Consider the following 20,560-nt stretch of genomic DNA (forward strand, 5'->3'; position numbering starts at 1 on the left):
AGTTGTAGACCGGCGGGGACGGACAGCGCGGCGGCGTGGCGGAGAGGACTGCTCGAGTAGGCTATTGGTGGTAGTGAGGGACGAGAGGAGTAGCAGGAGGAAGCTGTAGCTGGAGAGAGGGAGGCGAGGTAAGCTGAGCTGAGCAAGCCAGCCAGCCAATGCCGCCGAGGGCGCAGGGGTAGGGAGGGGGATATGGTGGGAGGGGGCGGCATCGTCGACGGCTTCCGCCGCTTGTTCCACCGCCGCACGCCGTCAGGCTCCGGGCCCAGCTCCAACCAGTCGTCCGCCGGCGAGGAGTCCTCGGACATCGACGCCGTCGTCGAGGACCTGGATCTCGTTGGCCTCCGTGCCATCCGCGTCCCCAAGCGCAAGATGCCGCTCCCCGTCGAGAGCCACAAGAAGGTGAGACAGCCTGGGAACTCTCTGCTCGTTGTTTTTCAATGCTCTTGCTTGCTGCCCTGTTTGGGGGAAAACGCTTCTGGCTTACTCGTGATCATTGATCCGTCATCACGAGAAATTGTTAACCAAGATCGGATCTTTGTGGCAACTGCTTAGCTTAGATACTCGTATCCACTGGAGTACTGTACGACACTAGCTTGTTTTTCTTTTCTTTTCTTCAGTACGACTGCTGGGCTGGTAAAGCTTGCTTGTGTGATCCAATTTCTTACGATGTTAGGTGCTCCTGCTCGTGAAAGACCCGTTCTTACTTGACTGATCTAGGAAAATATTGTGTAAAGCTGAATGACTTTTCACTTGGTTGTGTCTGATTGGAGCATTTGCTTCATAAAGGTGGCTCCCTCTTTTGGATTTCTCTCCACATCTGCATTTAATTTCCTATTGCTAGGATTGCTTCAATCATCCGTGTTGTACTTATCCTAAGTTTGTGATCCTGTCCAAGTTGTCCACTTGAGTTGGCAATTGGTTTGTAGGTTGACTTCGCCTGGTTCAGTAGTTCTAGTTACAGTTTCAGTCCACCTCAACCTTGCAACTTGGAGTCTTGGACCATGATGCATTTCTTCCTTAGTTTCTGAATACACCCGACAATGTCTCTAATCGTTGGGGGTAGTCCTACACGTATCAGGCTAGTCTTCTTTTGGGAGTGGGGGCTGTTTGTGCGCCTGTGTAGGGGTTTGGGTCTTAGTTGGGCTTGCTGGCATAGCAGCTCAATGACCTGGGACCTGACACTGGTTTAGAATCAGACATTCTTAAATCCAAAAATTTCTGTATGTCTGTAGCCAGATTTAACTCGTTCTTGTGATCTTGTAGAACATATTGGAGAAGGAGTTCTTCACAGAGTATGGAGAGGCAAGCCAGTACCAGATCCAAGAAGTCATTGGCAAAGGGAGTTATGGAGTAGTTGCTGCTGCAGTAGATACCCGCACCGGTGAGCGGGTTGCGATTAAGAAGATCAATGATGTGTTTGAGCATGTCTCAGATGCCACACGCATCCTGCGTGAGGTCAAGCTCCTTCGGCTGCTCCGTCATCCAGACGTAGTTGAGATCAAGCATATAATGCTCCCCCCTTCTCGCAGGGAGTTCCAAGATATTTATGTTGTTTTCGAGCTCATGGAGTCGGATCTCCATCAGGTCATCAGAGCGAATGATGACCTCACACCGGAGCATTACCAGTTTTTCCTGTACCAACTTCTCCGTGCTCTCAAGTACATCCATGCGGGTAAGTAAGTCAGAGAACTATAACTATTCCCCATCAATCTGCCGACCATCTATTTAGCGCAATCCTTTGGTCTTTAATTTTACAGCTAACCGATCTATTTAGCTCAATCCGTGAGTTGATTCATCAAATTTTCATTAAACTTCTATTTATTCTTTTGATAATTTTTTGCTGCATACCTTGGCACAGCTAATGTATTTCATCGGGATCTAAAACCGAAAAATATACTGGCCAACTCAGACTGCAAATTAAAAATTTGTGACTTTGGACTTGCACGTGTATCATTCAATGATGCTCCTACAGCTATATTTTGGACGGTAAGATGCTTGTCATTATATGTAAAAATTTACATTCCACTACATTTTCTTAACGTTTCATTATTTTGCTTTCTAAAGGATTATGTAGCAACAAGGTGGTACCGAGCACCTGAATTATGTGGCTCCTTTTTCTCCAAAGTAAGTTCTTTAATTCTTGAACTCATAAAGCCTCAAAGCAAGAACAATGCTTTTGGGGCGCTATACATGCAGGTGTTTTGATGTTTCTAATACATGAAGTGGGTAACGAACATGTTATATATAGAATCTACAGCTTTTACCAGTATACTTTAAGGTTTAACCAGTACAACAAGATTTTTCTTGTTGTATCTCATTGTAATTATGTATACGTACAGTTCTTCTATCAAAACAAGATGTAAAATGTTATAGAGATACTATTCTGTAAAATAAGTTTGCAATACTTAGGGCCATAGCCTTCCATTTGTCTTATCTTCCTGACAAGGTTCAATTTTTATACAGTACACTCCTGCTATTGATATTTGGAGTATTGGGTGCATATTCGCCGAGCTTCTCACTGGAAGGCCACTATTTCCTGGGAAAAATGTTGTACACCAATTAGATATTATAACAGATCTTCTTGGAACTCCATCATCAGAAACCTTATCTCGGGTATGACCTTTTGCAATTCTTGGTCCTCGTATTCTTTCTTGAACCACCTGGAAGGTAGCATACAAGGAGATACAGTTCACTAAAAAGATTAAAAAAAGTTGCATTTATGGAATTTCATTCCTCATGCACCCATTTGGTGAGATGCATTGCAAGCTAGTAAAGCAATTGCCCCAGATTGTATCTACTTATTTCTCTGGTGATTTATGCTGCTCTTTCTTCTATGGATTTTGCAGTGGTACATTGGAGCTACAGGGATAATCACTTTACTGTTGTCTATGACCTTTGCAGATTCGAAATGAAAAGGCCAGGAGATACCTGAGTTGCATGCGAAAAAAGCATCCTGTCCCCTTGACTCAGAAATTTCCTAACGTTGATCCTTTGGCTCTTCGCCTACTAGGGCGTTTACTTGCATTTGATCCTAAAGACCGGCCTTCAGCCGAAGAGGTAAATGCAAAAATATTCTCTTCTATAGTTATTTTAGCAATTTCACAAACATGTACTCCCTCCGTTCCATAATTCTTGTCGAAATATTACATGTATCTAGACACTTTTTAGGAATAGATACATCCAATTTTGGCCAAATTTGAGACAAGAATTATGGAACGGAGGGAGTATGCATGTTTTTGTATGCTATAATTCTGTTGCTTTTTAATTCTTCAGGCTTTGGCCGATCCATATTTTGCCGTTCTTGCTAATGTGGAACGTGAGCCTTCAAGAAATCCAATTTCGAAACTCGAGTTTGAGTTTGAGAGACGGAAGGTGACAAAAGATGATGTTAGAGAATTGATTTACCGAGAGGTAGAGAGGCATGGCTTGAGTTTCCTATTGTGTATTATATTTGTGTCGCTTGAAAACTGATTAGTTCATGAAAGCAAACAGATTCTGGAGTATCACCCACAGATGCTGCAGGAGTACATGCAAGGTGGAGAACAGCTTAGCTTCCTCTATCCAAGGTGCAAATGCAGGCTTGCTTTAGGAAGTTACTGGAGTTTATAAAACATGCAATTAACATATCTTTGTATTGTTATGCCCACTCTTTTCTGAATGTATATGGCTATTGTTGATACTATTATGGTGCTGCAGTGGGGTTGATCGCTTCAAACGACAGTTTGCACACCTGGAAGAAAATTACAGCAAAGGAGAAAGAGGTTCTCCGCTGCAAAGAAAGCATGCATCTTTACCAAGGTATGTGACATGTTAGTCAGAAATCAAAAGTGCCGAAATTGTTATTTTGATCTTAACTATGTTGTGCTAATTACTGCACTGACTTGCGTGTAACAGGCAGAGGGTAGGTGCTTCGAATGATAATAATGACCAACATGCTAGTGATCAAGAGAGGGGTGCAGATTCTATTGCCCCTGCTACGGGAAACCCTCCAGGTTCACAAGATGCAGGGCAGCAGCATGTATCTGGTGGCCAGAATGGTGTGGGTTCCACCAACATAAGTCCACGGAGCTACCAGAAGAGCGCAAGCATTAGTGCTTCTAAGTGTGTCGTTGTCAACGCGAATAAAAACCCAGAGGTAGGAATGCAGTACTCCCTGAATGCTTCATTAATTATAACAATTTATAAGTAGTCGGGGCAACAAGGAAGAATGTGTTAGGACTTAGGAGTGAAGATTTGCCTGATTAGTTGCACTTCACAAGGTGAACTTTTTTCGTTCACTTGAGATTTCTCAGGTAGTGACTCCATTTACATTGTTTGTTCTGTTATTCTTCAGTATGACGATGATATCTCTGAGGAGATGGAAGGGGCCGTTGATGGACTCTCTGAAAAGGTCTCCAGGATGCACCCCTAGTGCAGCAGCGCAAACAATGTGGACGATGGTGGCCGATCTCAATCTTAGGTGCTACATTTCTGCCAGGTAAAACCAGATGCTGGTATCAAAGATGACGGCCTAGGAATGGTGTAGAACGCTCAACGCTGCACTGAGCTTTGCACTGCAACAAGCAGCTGGAGATGATTAGCCCTTTATTATTCGGAGTGCATGAATGACTGGGTTTGCTTTTCTACTCAAGGTCAGATGTAGGTCATGTAACATTGAGATTAGTCAGTGGAGGAATGAAATCTTCGTTTCCAATGGGATGTAAAATCTATGCTTGAGTTCTGTAAGTTTTAAGGACAGGGCTGCCATCTGAACACTTAAAGCATCCTGTTTATGTATCGAGAAAACAGAAAAAGAAGTATTACTGCTGCTATTCTGTTTTGTTCTGCAAAAACAAAATATTCAGTTTTGGTTGGTAGCAATGAGTTGGGAACATGTGTTTTTAGCAGCAAAGTAGATTAGATGCGGAAATACCCAAATAGATCACTGGCTAGCTAATCAGGATCACCATAATCCACTGCAGTATCAAGCAGATCTCAACTAGAATCAGCCACGGCCATCCAAACATTCATAACCTCACAAAATATTCTGCTGAGTCAATAGCACAACAATATAAAATACATTATTATCCAAAAAAAAGATACAATACAACAATGACATATGTACACGACACAATTGGTAGCATACATCTTGGGCGATTCATACAGTGGGTAGCTCTCAACACTGTAAGGCGTTAACAACTTACCTTAATCTGTCCAATTTCTATAGGACTCGTGTAAAAACTAATTTGAATTTGTCTCTGTGTGTGTATCTCCAGTGTCTCGTGTGTGCCTTCCACCAATTTACACATTTTACAGTACATGCCTCGTGTGTGCCTTCCACCAATTTACACATCTTACAGTACATGCCTCAGTTGACAATATGTCCATCTGCCTCTACCCTTGGATCACACTGAGTAGTCGTTGTCTTCAGAAAGGGCTTACTCTCCTGGCGAGAATCAGCATGATTTCAGGTACAAGACGGCGTGCAACAGGCACAGGAAGATGCTGGGCAGACTCGCCTGGATCATCATTGTGTATCGCAGCGACAATCTCTTCCAGCATTTTATCCCTACCGCCCCGAAGAGGATCCTTCATTGCAAAATTAATCACAGAAAAGTTAATCAAACGAGAACCAGAAGCGTCCAAATTTCGAACAAGGCAATGAGCACCTTCAGAACAAGGTAATAATGTTAAGACAACAATAAGACTCAAGCTACATGGAGACATCGCAAAAGAGTTACTTTCCAGAAACAGCAAATCCTTTATCCTCTAAATGATAAAAGTATGTCTGCACCGAGTAAGCCGGCCCGATTATTTACTACCTCCGACCCTTCGTTACTAAATATAAGATGTTCTAGTTTTGTCCTAAGTCATTCTTTAAGTTTGACAGAGTTTATAGAAAAATGTACTAACATCTATAGTTGTAGACATTAGTATATTTTTCTATAAACTCGGTCAAACTTAAGAAGTTTGACTTAAGACAAAGCTACAACATATTATATTTAGGAATGGAGGACTGAGGGAGTACTACTGAACTCAAGAGGTTTTCAAGTTTCCACCAGTAGAGAACACTTAATATTGCTACGCTACTAGTTGTGTTGTGTACTTGTAGCGCAAGAAACAACAAAACAAGGGCTATACTCCGAACGGAGGTCTGAATACAACTTCTCCATGAAATCAGGACTCAGTCACCATGCTTAAAATCACAGCATTTAGAAGACTAACTTAATCGAAATCAGAAAATAATTTTACTTCCTACTTTAAACACGGAGAAAGTAAAGCACTTCAAAATAGTAGAGTACCAAGAAGGTCAAAATTTTCAAACAAATAAATCCTTTCAAATAGCGCCAATGTCACAACTCGCAATGCTTACCTGAAGAAATAAATCAGTATGCGTCTTTCCTTCATATAAGAATAGATCTGCTTTAGCGCCATGCTGTTGTAAAGCATCAAGGAAAGCTTGACTGCATTTTCCGATTGAGTCAGTTCATACAATATCCAGGATACAGGTAAAAGTTCATGAGGTACCACACTTATATCCAGTGTGATCAATTGTTTCAGTTTGACCCACCTTTCAGCACATGGAATTGAGCAGTCACTTGTTCCATGGAACAGGAAGATATGTGGCAATAGAGGAAGTGCAGATCTAGAGGCTGACTCCTTAACCATTACTTGTGGAGAAAACTTCTTCAATGATTCCTCACCTTCCATAATGCTGAAACATATGGTTGCAATGGTTTAACAGTATCTTGACAACAGTGGACAAGCAAAACCGGCGGGCTAAAGAAAAAGAATTTTGGTGTTGAAACATGAATAAATACTACCAGTCAAAGATATACCTGAGAAAGATGGATCGGTACAGACCACGCCTATGGAAATGATCAACCAAGTTTAAAAGATTATAACTGAAGGAATAAAAAACCAAATGTCAGACCAACATGCCTATTATCATCAGACATGATGCTCCTAAAGTCGCATGATTAAATGTTGGACAAAGACCTTAAATGAATTAATAGGTAGCATTGGCTTCACGGATCTGATGCCTAAAATATAATGCAGCAGGAGCCTGTAATTTGCAACAAAATTTGTAGCTGAAAAGATAAATTCTCCTCTCTTAAATCTAGAGCAAGCACGTTACCATTCTGCTTGACAAAGAAGCTCAAGAGACCAAGCTACGGCCATAAATAAACACTACTAAGCAGTATTGCCAGTGTTTGACAATACAAGAAGTTGAAAAGTAACAGTAGCACGCACAAAAAGGAACATCTACAGTTTCAACTAGCCGTATGCTTACCCTCCAGAAATACCGAAGTAAGCTTTTAGTTGCGCAATACTCCAAGTGGAAGTATCTCCTTCGCCGCATTCTTTAATAGCCTGATTTAGGAGAGTACACGCAGCAATATGTGCACCAGCAGATTGTCCAACAAGATAGATCCTGTTAGCATGATTTACAAAGAACAGATAAGAATGAAATGACTACAAATATATCATTTCAGGATTGGACTACTGATTTATTTATTTATTACTTTTAGAATTTAGTACATCAATGATCTTTTGGAAGTGGAACATAGGTTCCAAATTCCACCTCCTTATGCCATTATAATCCTAGAAAAAGAAGAATAGCCAAATGAACAATGCCTTCATACATTCCGCCTATTTACACACTAATGAGTTCCTAAAGCACACAAAACATTATCATATGTCCGCATGTGCAGAGCATACATTAGAAGGAACAAGTTTTTATTGCAATAGCCCAAGTTTGAAATTTTGATCAGGTATAAGCTGTAAACCTTTCAGGATCACCTCCATAACTAGCTATATTGTTGCAGATAAACGAGATTCCTTGGGATGCATCTTCTACCATGTCACCAATAGTCCCCTGAGGAAAGTTTCTGCAAACAAACCGTTTCTATTCTCCATGAGTATATTAATATAAGAATCACACTCTTTGCATATTTGGAAATTATTCCGAGTACCTGTAATCAATGCATGCAACTAAGATGCCCCTTTCAGCCAAGCGTCTGCCTAGAAGAGCACCCCAACCTTTGTACCTGACGGATATATAATTCGCTTCGTACAAAGTCAAGAAAAAATCTAAAACCTAATGGGATTCTAGACTGCGAAAGAGAGAAAATAACTTGTGGCCCGAGATAGTACATACTTATACTCACCCTATGATCCATGCTCCGCCAGTGATGAATGCCACAACCGGCTTTGACTCTGTTGTGCCAGTTGGTATATACAAATCTAATCTGCAGAAACAAATGCCAGTGTGCAAGACATCAACAATTTAACTAACTTGCCAAATACACCGAGACAAACAACAAATTGGTTCATTGAATCGAGATATTATGTGCATGGTAATTAACTTGTGAAAAATGAAAGACCTACCTGTTTCTTGGTTGTTCTCCATATACAACACTTCTATGAACTTGGTTTGAGAAGAAGTAATAATATAGAACTGAAGCAAAGTAAGAACAAAAGGTCAAGTCTGCATACGAGATATGCTATATCATATAAAACACGATTTGGAGGCAATGGTGATGCCAAGTATAACACCGAAGATCCTACTTACGGAGGCAATAAAGGGAAAGCCCCTAGCATGAAGAACAAATGAAGTGATTTCAAACACCAACCTTGAATGAAACCAGGCATGAGCAACAGAGCATAGCAACAGAGGGCTAAGAACTGACGGATCCATCTGTATCCTATCCTGCATAAATCAGACAAATTATTGCAACATACTGAACAGCCCTCTATGACTGATACTTTTCTCCTTTTTTTCCCTTCCACCTCTCCCTCCCTCTTTGAAGCAGGACTACCCCCATTTTCCATTACTCATTTACTTGCATAATGGAAACCACAAGTTCACCCGAAAAAGGAAAATGGAGGTCGAGTTCGACGCACTGAGGAAACCTACTACCTAAACCTGTCAGACTTAACCCACGGGTCACTTCTAAACCACTCCATTCTGTTTACGTACTCTATAGCTCCTACCTTAATAATCCAAGTCAGTTAAATTAGCAGCTCTCCTGTCATTATTTATTTATTTTTGTCAAAGAAAAAGAGAAACAACGACTGCCTAGGAGAAGGCCATAATCGTGTAATCGTTGGAGTACGGTGTGAAATATTTGTAAGCTTTAGCTTCTGATCTTAGTAGCAACTGGCGATCTTAGTAATTCAGTTCTCAGTGCTACTAAACAGGGACCCAAATTCTCCAATATAATGACATGATTGGTGGGTGGTACTAACAGAAGTGTGAGTGGTACGCTATCCAATCGGGCCAACAGCACAAGCAAATCACCAAGTGTGAGTGGTACTGACAGTCAACAGAAGTGCAGAACGAAGCGCAAGTAGCAAGGAAAATGGAATTGGTGGGTACCCGAGGTAGCGGAGGAGGATGAGCGCGAGCCTGGAGAGAAGAAAGGTCTCGGCGGCCGCGCGGCCGACATCCCTGCGTAATGAGGCGCTGCGCTGCCGGAACTGCTCGCTCACCGGGCGCCGTCGCACGCCCGCGCCCGCGCCGCCCGGGAGGAGCGGCGCGTCCTCCGCCAGCGATGCGACGGCGGCAACCGGGGAGGGCGGCGGCGTCTCCCTCGCCTTGCCTGGCTGGGAAGCGGCACGGGCAGGGAGCTCCACCTCCATCGAGGCGGCCCGAACTGCGCGAGAGATTCACGAGGTCGTGGGGGGAGGTGGATGCTCGGTCACGGAGCACGATGCGGATGTTTTGCTCGGAGACCAAGCAAAACTTTGAAAGCGAAGGTTGATCTCTGCCCGCAGAGCTGCCTCGAGCCGGGGCGAAGATGCACGCGACGGCGTGGCCTCCGGGACGAAGCAGATGAATGCCAATGGCGGCCGGGATCCGGCAACCGGCGGCGGGAGGAGGTGTACCACGAGGCTGACTGGTGGGTCTTCATAGCCTGTGCCCTACATGTCAGAGAGTAGCAACTTTCGGAAATACAGCTTTCGCCTTTTGCTTGCCGTCTCAATCTGCGTTTTGTGAAAGAAAAGAAAAGTCTGTTATCCCGGAAAAAAAATAATCCCTCCGTTCCTAAATACTTTGCACTAAAATCACGACAAGTATTTAAAAACGGAGGAAATATGTTTCAAACATTAATCATATCGTAGACGACGTCTAGAAAAACAACAACTGTTTTCTTAATTTCTGAAAGTCGAATCTTAACTTTCTATTTTCTCTCCTTCGTGTAGTCAAGACTGGAGTATAATTATAGTAAAACACAGTAGGTGGTTAACTTATTAACTAAACAAAAAAAGGTATTAGTCCAAAAATAAGCAAAAACTTATCCATCAATAGTAGGCCCTTCTTTTGGCTCATTGAAACACCAGATTTAATTCAACTTCAAAAACTTCCTACCCATGTGGTGGATTAGTCACTGAGTAAAAGGATGTCGATTCATTATGTTAATTTGTATAGATTCTTATAAAATCTACGTGAGTTAATTTGGGACGAAGAGAGTATTACTTGACCTTAAGATGACATGGCTCTGTTATAGAAAAAAGAATTAAATATTAAGTAACCCTATAATTGGGACTTTAGTTTTAGAAAATAACAAAATTTGAATCTTTTATCACATAAAACAACTGCAATGCTAATCGATTACGAGAAATTCATACTTTGGCGGTTGACTCCATTTTTACTCTTTAGGAGGGGCCAATGGAGAGGAGCAAGAAGAATAGCACGGGAGGAAAATGAGAAGTTTCACACAATCTTCTTACTGCAGGCATAGGATTGGCTCCGGACGCGGTTAAATTGGGCCCAAACCGGCAGGCTCGACACAAGCCTAGACCGCTTAGTTAATAAAGTGTGTTTATTTGAATGCCAGAGAAGACTTATGTAGACCTCATGTGTGGGATCTCCTGTCAACCCGTTTGAACGTGAAACTAGGGATGTCGACGGACGGACGCCGGCAAGCCCGTTTAGCCTTGCCCATGCAGCCTTTGACAGCAGAAAGAAAGAAAGGAAAACAAAACAAAAAACTGTGCGAAAAGTTGATTAAACGGGCTTGGCGACGTCCGTATACGTGTCCGTTGACATCAGGTTTCTTGTAATTACTGCTCTCTCCGTTCCTAAATATAAAAAGTTCTAAGTTGTGTTAAGTTAAATTTCTTAAACTTTGAGCAAATTTATAGAAAAATGTATTTGATCAAAATTTAAGAAGTTTGACTTAAAACACAAAAATTGTTTATTTTTATGTTAAGCATCGCCCTTTTCTACCGAGGTCCTTGCCTCGTTGCGTGCGGGCGTACGGCTATCTCGGTCTCCTCAGTTCCGTATGCGGGAAGGAGAGGCGAGCCGTCCGTGGAGTGGCGGCGGAGCACCGGCGAGCGGCGGGCAGCATTATTCTTGCGAACCGTGCCACTTACGGTAGAAACCTCATAGCACACACCCTACCACTCCCCAACAGCGCCGTGCAATCACAAACCCCTCGTCGACTCCCCGAGAACAGCCGCCCCCCTCCTCATCGCCTCCATGCCGTCCCCGTCCTCCGCCTCCTCGCCCCACCGGAAGCTCCTCCACTCCGTACACCTTTCCCTCACCTCAAAACCCGTCTCCGATTCCGCCCTACCCCATCCACTCCACTCCTCTCCTCACAGTTCGTTTCGCGTCTCCGTTTCAGTTGATTTACTGGGCGGTGCAGCGGTGTCGGATGTCGGAGTCACCCTGCCGGCTCACGGTCTCCCTCAAGAGCCCCTCGGAACTCGCCGGCCCCTCGCCCTTGCGTGTCTCCGGTAGTGTAGCAGGCTGCTGTGGCACCGTTCCTTCCTTCCGCTTACATTTGGTTCGGGGTTTCCAATTTTGTGAACTAATGCAGTTTCGGACACTGGAGTTGGGAGCAAACTGGAGGAGTTCCTGGAGCTGGATGCCTTGGCGCGTGAGACTCCTGCAGAGAAATGGGGTATGTGAATATGTGATCACCTGCTCGCACATAAGAATTATGTTTGATGAGCATACACAATTAGCACGAAAAGCTCGATTCAGATGCATTATAGATGTTCCCGATGATCAGGTTATCATGTTAGATGCATTAGAAACAGGAGGAGTTGTTAGGGTCAAATGCCAGTAAGTTGGGTCCTGATCCCGTGTTCAATTTCAGCCTGTTAGATCATGCGCGAGAGATATAGAGATGATCATGTTATCATGTCACCGACATTTGCTTATTATAACAACACCACCTTTTAAATATAGATGGCAGTTGAACCTACAAATGGAGATGGCAGCCATTTTCATCTTTTTAATTAGCAGTCAGATGGAGTACCATCCGCAATGTGACAATGTGCTTAACTTATTCCAGATATTCATTGGTGTTGGCAATCTTCATGTTCTTAGGTTCATTTTCTTTGTCTCACACAACTTCTGTTTATCTGCAGATGGCACCCTCTTAATCACAACTACTGGTATGCTTTCTGTCTATCAATTTATTACATTGTTCACTGTTCCATTTATTATGTACACCATTTCTTGTTGTACGGTAGAATACCAGTTCCTTTCTGTGATATTGGTGATCAGATTTGAAAATGTTGGTTGCCCGCTGTCTAAAACGGCATCTGAAAGAGAGTGGAAGGAGTGGAGCATAAGTGCATAACTATATTTTGCAAATAAAGATTTTATTTGTTAATGACATTGTGATTCCAGGAAGGCCATTGATGGTTTCTTGCCTTTCTCCATTCTATAGGAATTAATGACAAAGCTATTTACCATTATCAATTTAATCTTCAAGAGGACATATCTTCAAGCGCAAGATTCAGCAAGCTGGCTACCACATACAAAAATTATACAACATTCAGGCAGGTCATCTGTTGTCAGTTTGATATCGCCCATCATAAACTGGGTTTAGTTGAATGATGTATGCATTATTCAACACAGCGGGACTGAAGTATGTCTTTGCCTTTCAAATGAAGCTGATCTTGGGGAGTTCATTCTGTGGCTGGTTGACTTTGTCCGCAAGGTCTGTCTTGATTAACATTTAGGTTCCTCTTTGTCTACCACATCTCTTTACCTGCTCAGCCATAGCCAATATTTTAACGTGTGATGTGTAATCCCTGTCAGTAAAGAATCCTGATAACAATTTTATAATGAAATTTGCCGAAGAAAGCAACTCAAACTTGACATAGTTGTTAACTCTATATGGTTAAGCATTTCTTTCTGTGTTGATGGGTCATTTATTCTCTGACTTACCTGTTTTTGTTGTTAACCTATGCAGATACTCGTGCTAAAAGCAGCCGTAAGTATTTCTGGACTGCTAGATTTTCACAACATTTAATTTAAGCATTTCATATGATTTCCTTATACTGTTATTTTCCAGCCTCCCATAATCATGGCTCAAAATTTCTTAGGCTGATCCCTTTATTCTAAATTCATATCATCCTAACTCAGAATGCCAGTGGCTGTGGCATATTTGCAGTTTTGGTTGCTGAACATCAAGTAGGCATAGAACTGTAGCATCTTCCTGTTTTTGCCTCCTCCTTTCTTTTTAGCCTAATCTCTTGGGTGGATTGGCTATCTCTCTTGTACTTACTCAGAACTTAGCAATTGAGCTCGCCATTGAGCAACCAAGCAGTGCTGGATCAAGAAATGTTTGTCTGCCTTGTGATTCTGATGATGCCCATATTTCTATTACCACATCAAGTATTGAGCGGCTAGTTTCTGGCCTTAAGGATTATGCACTCTCACATGGAAACACATGTGAAAAGTGTGATGCATGCTGTATGAATAGGTAAACCTTTCATTGCTCAAGTTGATGTCACTGTTGTCCTCTTCTTCTTTTTTGTATGTGACTGCTATACACATTTTCACTTAGGCTGTTAAACATTGTTTTGATCATTGCTCAATACGTGCCCACGATATATGCCTTGAAGTCACCCTAATATTACACAAAAGAAACTAGATACAGATTGTGCTAATCTGTGCTACCTTTGCTCACTGATATTATGTTCCTAATTAATTTTGGACTCATTTAGTCCTCCTTTTGCATTTCATAGTTAATATGCACATACATGTTTTTCTCAAACACGCCGAGCGGCGTGTCATTTTCATTGAGAATAAAGCGCAGGAAGCGCAAGTACAAACCGGCAGCACAAAGAGCCAAAAGGCTCAAAAAAGGAAAAAAAAAAGAAAAACTGGAAAAGAAAAGAAAATGAGCCTTTGGCAAGTATACAGGGACTTTCATATTCTGACTTTCAGTGTTCATTGTTTAGCATTAGATGCATCTTTGAGTTTTTCCCCTGGATTTGCATTTAGACGGGACCCGGAGATTTTTCTTCTGTCTTCTATTTGGATTGCATAGTCGATCTACTTTTGTAAGCAGATCACTTAATTTGTCTTCCTTCGTAGTTTGGACAGAACACAGAACCAGTGAAATGTTGCTCTTCATTGAAGTAGACTGGAAGTAGAATCTTGTTCATTTACATTGTTTTATTCAGTGTCAGATAGATAGGACAAGCTAATCAAGACATAATGATGAAGATTATCTTGCAGACACTGCTTCCTAGATGTATGTGTCAAAGATATTTTCAGTTCAAGGCATCCATATTTGTACACTTGAAGTCATCAAAACTGTGGATTTGAGTTATATTTACTGATCTAGGCCTAATAGTTTTCTTTAGTTAAACAAACTACATGCAAAACGATGGGAAGAAACTGTTTATGTTGAACAACAATATCAGGCGCTAAACTGGATATGACAATCGCTGCCCGCCCCTGACCCTAATCACTTCAGGCTTCAGCTTTTTGCGCATGTGATTGGCTCCTGAACCCTGCCGTTGCCTAGTCTGCAGTCATTGTATTCACCCACTGGCATACTAGTGGATATCACATTGTATATCATATAAATCTGGTATTGTGCACTCTTTGAATTGCTTTTCTAAGATATTAGACATAATCTTTAAGTATTTTTCAAATGTAATTATCTGTAAACTTAATATTCTGCTTTCTGACTCTCACTTCAGAGATCGTCTAAAAATTGGAACCGGAACTGCCAAGAATGTTGGCAGAAGAAAATCTAAAGGGCTACTTGTTGAAGCAGTCATAGTGGTTGCACCAACTGCATCTGATTTGAGTTGTTGGATGGTCAATTGCTCATCCACTCAGGTTTACATCAAATACCTTTAAGTTGCACAATCTGATATTCAGTTACATACTTACACAAGAGTACTTATTCGGTGAGCTTACAGAAGTTAAAACAGCATGACATCTCATGTCTACACTGATAGTGTGATTGTACTGAGCTCATTGCTTCTGACAGATAGTGAATGGCCTGTTTGTAGGTTTTGCATTTTGAGGACTTTGTACCCTCCCCCATTTCACAGTCATCCTTCAGTGTGCTCATGAGCATGGACTGGCAAAGCTACGGCTTCAAGTTAAAAGGAGGTTTCATGGATGATGAAGGAAATGCTGTGCTTCAGTGGGACAATCTGACATTTGCTCGGGTCGATATTGCCGTTCACACTTACCATGGAGTATATCCCCTCATTCTGTGCATATTTTCTTTTTCTAGTGGTTGTTTTGGCGTGGATATTTACCATTGGGTCTTCCAAGTGTTCTCTTGTTATCCTTGACCTACTGTTACGGCAGTGCAAGAATGGCAGAGATCTGAACCAGATAGATATCTTGTAAAGAAGGCACTTAAGTCTGCGTTGAATCACTTGAAAGCAGATCATGCAGGAGGCTTTCTCAGTTGTCATGGAAGGAAGGTTTGTGCCTTATCGATTACTCCATACATGTTTAACGTTAACTAACAAATCTGTGAAGACATCCATTCCTCATGTATTTTCAGCCTGCTATAACTTTGTAACTGAAAAAAACATTATAGTTTTGTAAAGCAAACCAACCTCGTGTTCTTTTAGAGGATCAAACCGATCTCAGTGGTACAGTTTTGACAGAAACAAGGAATCTCAATAACCATTATACGGAGTATATTTTTATGTTTCATGGTCCGGAAATAATTGAGCACCATAAGCTGTGCTGATGTTCTCCAACATGTTGCAGTGCAATTTTTCAGCTACATGCTACTGTACTACATTAATTTAGTTCTACACTTGAACACTTCTCCAAGTCCACATGTCATGGTATGAAGCAGACCTCTTAGATTTTGGTACATATCAGCACCTGTGTTGATTCGTAACTCTATTGCAACTAACGTGATATGCTGCATTTGGATTCCATGAAATAAAGAGTGAACCCTTGCACGGTTTAAACATGTGAATTGTCTGGTCAATTATTCTTCCTTTGGCAGTTTGGCTACCTTAACTGGCAACCAGCAATGTAATGTGCTGATTATACCATTCCAGATTCGCGAATATGTTCCTGATCTCGCGCAATCGATTGCCGGTCTGATCCTGTCATCCAATGACCAAGAGTTTCGAGATGAATGCGCCGTGCTTCTCGGGCTGGTCTCTGATCAAGACATCTCAGAAGAGGCAGTCGAAGCCTGCATTGGTGACAAGATGGCCCGTATCATAGAGATGAATGACACGAAGGAGAATGTCGAGGAGAATCTGCCTTATCTGTTCGAGTGCGAGAAGCTGGATGAAGATAGTAAGCAGCTGGATGAAGAAGACGGAGAGGAGGATATGGCTTATGATTTCTAGCATTGCATTGGCAGTCTTATAGCTGTAGTACTCCAATTCAACTATGCTGTAAGGCAGTTTTGTACTTTTGCCAGAGAAATTTGTAGATGCTATAACAACTGTTGCTACCTCCTCAAGTGGAGGAGCCAAATACAACGGCCGGTAGCTTTCGCACAAGATTAAGTTTCGGGTAATTGCTATACTTTCTTAGTGTACCACAGTTACTACTACTTAACGTTTACAGAAAAAATGAGAATGGAATTTAAATATTTTTCAGTGCAACTTAAACAAAAGGAAAATAACATACTACATGGATTCTGCGGGCTTTTCGACCACATACAGCTAGTCAATTTCGTTGATAAAAGCAAAGATTTAAAGGTCGCTAGCTGTCGTGTATGCATTTGAATTATTATTATTTTGTTAGCGACAGCCTTGGACTTGTGAAGATGGCTATTGGAAAGAGATGGCCTCAAACTGGGTCGAGGACCCTTGTAGCAGCATTCATACTAAACCAATCATAGACAAAAAAAGAGAGGGGGTAATTCCATGATGCAAGTTAGTTTGACAAGACAAAAAAATTGTGAAACTGCATATAACATGTGAATATTATACTGCGACTTGTGATTTGAGATTATTCTGCATGCAAAGTATATGATGTACTAAGTGGTGTTGATGGAATTGTTTATTGCTGAATTAGTTATGTATGAATCTCTTCTGAAAATGTAGAAGGATGCACATATGTGTGTGGGTAATATCCTAGCAAGCGCTGCACTAGCTGTGTGTTCTGTGCAGGGGCAAGGCTCAAAATTGGACAGAGCAACCAGGGGACCAATGTTTTTTTACACTAGCAACCAATGGTTAATTGGACTTATCTGATGGGTTCGTTGCATGGAAAACAAAAAATTTCTTATGAGATGTGCGGAAGAAATCCAAGAACATATCTACTAGATGTAAGTAACGAGAGAGATTATGAGCATCATACCCTCGTAAACCACAAAGTGTTACGATCACGGGATCGTTGTTGGCGTAGTGGAACTTTCGATGAGATCAATCTCAGTGCAGAAACGACGGCACCTCCTTGGTATCCACACGTTCAACTTCATGTCGTCTCCTCCTCCTTGATCCAGCAAGCGAGAGGAAGAGGTCGATGAGATTCTAGCAGCACGACGGCGTGGTGTAGGCTATGGTGGAGTTCTCCACGGGCAGGGCTTCACCATGCGCGTGAGAGGAGGAGGGCAGGGCTTCACCATACTTGAAGCAGTTACGCTTCCAGTGACTAGTCCCCTTCAGTAGAAGCACTCAGTGTCCGGCTTAGGTCCATCTTTGGGCTTCTCCGCGGGAGTGGCAACAGTTTTGCCACCCTTCTTGAAGTTTCCCTTTGCCTTCTTGAAATTGGTGGTCTTATTGACCATCAACACTTGATGCTCCTTCTTGATTTCCACCTCCGCGGTTTTTAACATCGCGAGGAGCCGAGGAAGTGTCCTATCCAACCCTTGCATATTGTAGTTCACCACAAAGATTTTATAGCTAGGTGGTAGTGACTGAAGAACCCGGCCAATGCCTAATTCATTAGGAATCCCAATTCCCAGTTGTCTCAGGCGGTCGGCGTACCCAGACATTTTGAGCACGTGCTCGCTAACGGAGCTGTTCTCCTCCATCTTGCAGTTAAAGAACTTATCGGAGGCTTCATACTTCTTGATCCAGCAAGCGAGAGGAAGAGGTCGATGAGATTCCAGCAGCACGACGACGTGGTGTAGGCTATGATGGAGTTCTCCACGGGCAGGGCTTCACCATGCGCGTGAGAGGAGGAGGTCAGGGAGAGGAGCAGGGTTTTTCCAGGGGCAGCCCCTCCCCTCCTTATATAGGGGAGGAGGCTGGCGGCAAGGCAGACAGAGGAGACAATTTGCTCTTTCCTTCCTTGCCTCTCAAGAAATAGGTAAGTAATCTCTATAGGAATTAACTTCCTCAATTTCGCCCCTTTTCTTTTTCCTAGATGTGGTCGGCCAGGGAAAGAGGAGTCCCGGGATCCCTCCCTTTCCCACGTGCCTCTCCACGTACGTGGTGCTTCAACCATGTACGGTGGAGTTTCTGCCTCCCCTTTCCCCTAATGGGCCTAGGCCCATTAGGGGATAATTAATTAGATCTCTCTAATTAATTACTACAGAAGCCCAATAAAATTTTCTGAAATTTTCTGAAACATTCCGAGAACTTTCGAAACCTTCTAGAACATTTCTAGAACCTTCCGATGCCTTCTAAAGATTACCGGGACATTCCCGTGACTCCCCGTGATGTCCCGGATCCCATCCGAAACTCCGAACAAAACTTCGGTATCACCATCTATTTATCTCATCGAACCCTGACGACATTAAGCGTTAAGTGTGTGACCCTAACATGTGTACATTACCGAGACACCTCTCTGATCAATAACCAATAGCGAGACCTGGATGTTCATAATAGCTCCCACATATTCCACGAAGATCTCATCAGTTGATCCACTATGTCTGAGGATTCAATTAATCCGGTATCCAATTCCCTTTGTCTCGCGATATATTACTTGCCCGAGATTTGATCATGGTATCACCATACCTAGTTCAATCTCGTTACCAACAAGTTCTTTTTACTCGTACCGCAATATAATATCCCCGTGACTAAACACATTAGTCACATGCTTGCAAACTCATTAGGATGTTATATTACCGAGAGGGCCAGAGATATCTCTCCATCACATGAAGTGACAAATCCCAGTCTTGATCCATACAACTCAACAAGCACTTTCTGAGATATCTGAAGAACACCTTTATGATCATCCAGTTACGAAATGACGGTTGATGTCCACAAAGTATTCTTCTAGTACAAGGTAGTGGCATGATCTCATGGTCTAAGAAAATGATACTTGACATAATAAAAGCATTAGCAATTTAAACTTAAGTGACACGATCAAAAGATATGTTTAGATTTGGGTCTGTCCATCACATCATTCTCCTCATGATATGATCTCGTTATTAAATGACAACACATGTCTAGGGTTTGGAAACCTTAACCATCTTTTAACCAACGAGCTAATTTAGTAGAGGCGTATTAGGGACACGATATTTGTTTATTTATCCACACATGTATTTAGTTTCCTGTTAATACAATTATAACATGGATAATAAACATTTATCAAAAACAAGAAAATATGATAATAACATATTTATTATTGACTTTAGGGCATATTTCCAACATTATCTAGCTGAACTTCAGTGGCTGTCCGCTTCCCTTTTTAATTAAAGTAGACGCCGGATGTTGGACGACAAAGTGAAGGCAATAATGGATCTAAACTGCAGGCCATTTATTCCAAATTAGTCTAATTCTAACTAGATGCAAGTAGGATCCCGCATATGGCCTACCTATGGTTTAATTTTTAAATTTTGTAGTCAATTTTGAGAATTGAATTAGAAGTAGGTCTTATAAAAGATCTCGTTTGGTCCTTCCTAATTTTAACCTGCGTAGTACTAACTAAGAGCTACTTCCATTATTAACAAAAAATTGGCAGGTGGGGCACCCGCCCCCTGGCCTCCACATGGCTCCTCTGCGCCACATCCATGTTTTGGGTTACATCTATGAACAAAAAATTTCCTAAGAAAAGCTACTAGTATGTTATCAATTGGAGATCATTCCTAGACTAACATTTTCATCTCTAGAAAGATAGAAGTACATTACATTCAAGGAACATTCGTGGACTGATCTGGCTGACTGACCTGGCTATTCAACAAAAGCAGCTTACAGTTAGGCGAACAAGTTTTTATCAGGCGACCTCTGAGATTTTAACCCAGTTGGTATCTTGCTGCAGGCTGCACACTTTCAATTCCATTCTACCGCTAAACTCACTGATAGCCACTTATACAGCTTTCAATTGTAGTTGTAGTAGTACAGTATAGATTGATCTTGAGCTTAATTTGGGTGATCACCGAATTAGACGGTCGATATTGATGAGGAATACCGTAAAAGG

At 42.0% G+C, this 20,560-nt stretch overlaps 3 protein-coding genes across 5 annotated transcripts; 2 read left to right on the forward strand and 1 right to left on the reverse strand.

Moving 5' to 3' along the window:
• The first annotated feature begins 192 nt into the window (after nucleotides 1–192).
• MPK17 (mitogen-activated protein kinase 12-like) lies at nucleotides 193–4,414 on the forward strand. Its single transcript, NM_001279907.1, has 11 exons — nucleotides 193–402; nucleotides 1,267–1,675; nucleotides 1,862–1,989; nucleotides 2,068–2,127; nucleotides 2,467–2,616; nucleotides 2,905–3,060; nucleotides 3,277–3,414; nucleotides 3,496–3,569; nucleotides 3,700–3,801; nucleotides 3,898–4,138; nucleotides 4,337–4,414. Exons 1-11 carry the CDS (start codon nucleotides 193–195, stop codon nucleotides 4,412–4,414), a joined length of 1,746 nt encoding a protein of 581 aa, NP_001266836.1.
• A 563-nt stretch (nucleotides 4,415–4,977) lies between these two features.
• On the reverse strand, nucleotides 4,978–9,819 carry LOC100827253 (probable isoprenylcysteine alpha-carbonyl methylesterase ICMEL1). 2 transcript variants are annotated; one of them, XM_003563487.4, is made up of 11 exons: nucleotides 9,365–9,819; nucleotides 8,619–8,695; nucleotides 8,374–8,443; nucleotides 8,154–8,234; nucleotides 7,959–8,033; nucleotides 7,773–7,874; nucleotides 7,277–7,417; nucleotides 6,822–6,887; nucleotides 6,554–6,697; nucleotides 6,356–6,446; nucleotides 4,978–5,571 (listed from the first exon to the last, which is right to left on the reverse strand). In XM_003563487.4, exons 1-11 carry the CDS (start codon nucleotides 9,625–9,627, stop codon nucleotides 5,410–5,412), a joined length of 1,272 nt encoding a protein of 423 aa, XP_003563535.1. In that variant the 5' UTR covers nucleotides 9,628–9,819; the 3' UTR covers nucleotides 4,978–5,409. The 2 variants fall into 2 exon arrangements, with proteins under 2 accessions (XP_003563535.1, XP_024312399.1); XM_024456631.1 differs by having other exon boundaries at nucleotides 8,619–8,690; nucleotides 9,365–9,583.
• A 1,421-nt stretch (nucleotides 9,820–11,240) lies between these two features.
• Nucleotides 11,241–16,765, forward strand: LOC100827557 (type 2 DNA topoisomerase 6 subunit B-like). Of its 2 annotated transcripts, XM_024457885.1 has the most exons (13): nucleotides 11,241–11,524; nucleotides 11,622–11,733; nucleotides 11,817–11,900; nucleotides 12,373–12,399; nucleotides 12,678–12,789; nucleotides 12,869–12,950; nucleotides 13,206–13,226; nucleotides 13,525–13,718; nucleotides 14,950–15,091; nucleotides 15,268–15,461; nucleotides 15,570–15,693; nucleotides 15,989–16,068; nucleotides 16,291–16,433. In XM_024457885.1, the coding sequence occupies exons 1-12, from the start codon at nucleotides 11,474–11,476 to the stop codon at nucleotides 16,028–16,030; spliced, it is 1,185 nt and encodes a 394-aa protein (XP_024313653.1). In that variant the 5' UTR covers nucleotides 11,241–11,473; the 3' UTR covers nucleotides 16,031–16,068; nucleotides 16,291–16,433. The 2 variants fall into 2 exon arrangements, with proteins under 2 accessions (XP_024313653.1, XP_010227454.1); XM_010229152.3 differs by lacking the exon at nucleotides 15,989–16,068 and having other exon boundaries at nucleotides 16,291–16,765.
• Nucleotides 16,766–20,560: the final 3,795 nt, after the last annotated feature.

This window comes from Brachypodium distachyon, chromosome 1 (genome assembly GCF_000005505.3).
Source record: "Brachypodium distachyon strain Bd21 chromosome 1, Brachypodium_distachyon_v3.0, whole genome shotgun sequence".
NCBI classification, from domain to species: domain Eukaryota; kingdom Viridiplantae; phylum Streptophyta; class Magnoliopsida; order Poales; family Poaceae; genus Brachypodium; species Brachypodium distachyon.

Coding starts and splice junctions, on each gene's coding strand:
- LOC100827557 (XM_010229152.3), top strand. CDS start 11,474: ATGCCGTCCCCGTCCTCCGCCTCCTCGCCCCACCGGAAGCTCCTCCAC. Junction 12,400..12,677: donor CCTCTTAATCACAACTACTG/GTATGCTTTCTG, acceptor TCCATTCTATAG/GAATTAATGACAAAGCTATT. Junction 13,227..13,524: donor TACTCGTGCTAAAAGCAGCC/GTAAGTATTTCT, acceptor GTACTTACTCAG/AACTTAGCAATTGAGCTCGC.
- LOC100827253 (XM_003563487.4), bottom strand. CDS start 9,627: ATGGAGGTGGAGCTCCCTGCCCGTGCCGCTTCCCAGCCAGGCAAGGCG. Junction 7,418..7,772: donor TATGGAGGTGATCCTGAAAG/GTTTACAGCTTA, acceptor TCATGCTAACAG/GATCTATCTTGTTGGACAAT. Junction 6,698..6,821: donor TACCGATCCATCTTTCTCAG/GTATATCTTTGA, acceptor CATATGTTTCAG/CATTATGGAAGGTGAGGAAT.
- MPK17 (NM_001279907.1), top strand. CDS start 193: ATGGTGGGAGGGGGCGGCATCGTCGACGGCTTCCGCCGCTTGTTCCAC. Junction 1,676..1,861: donor TCTCAAGTACATCCATGCGG/GTAAGTAAGTCA, acceptor ACCTTGGCACAG/CTAATGTATTTCATCGGGAT. Junction 2,617..2,904: donor CATCAGAAACCTTATCTCGG/GTATGACCTTTT, acceptor TGACCTTTGCAG/ATTCGAAATGAAAAGGCCAG.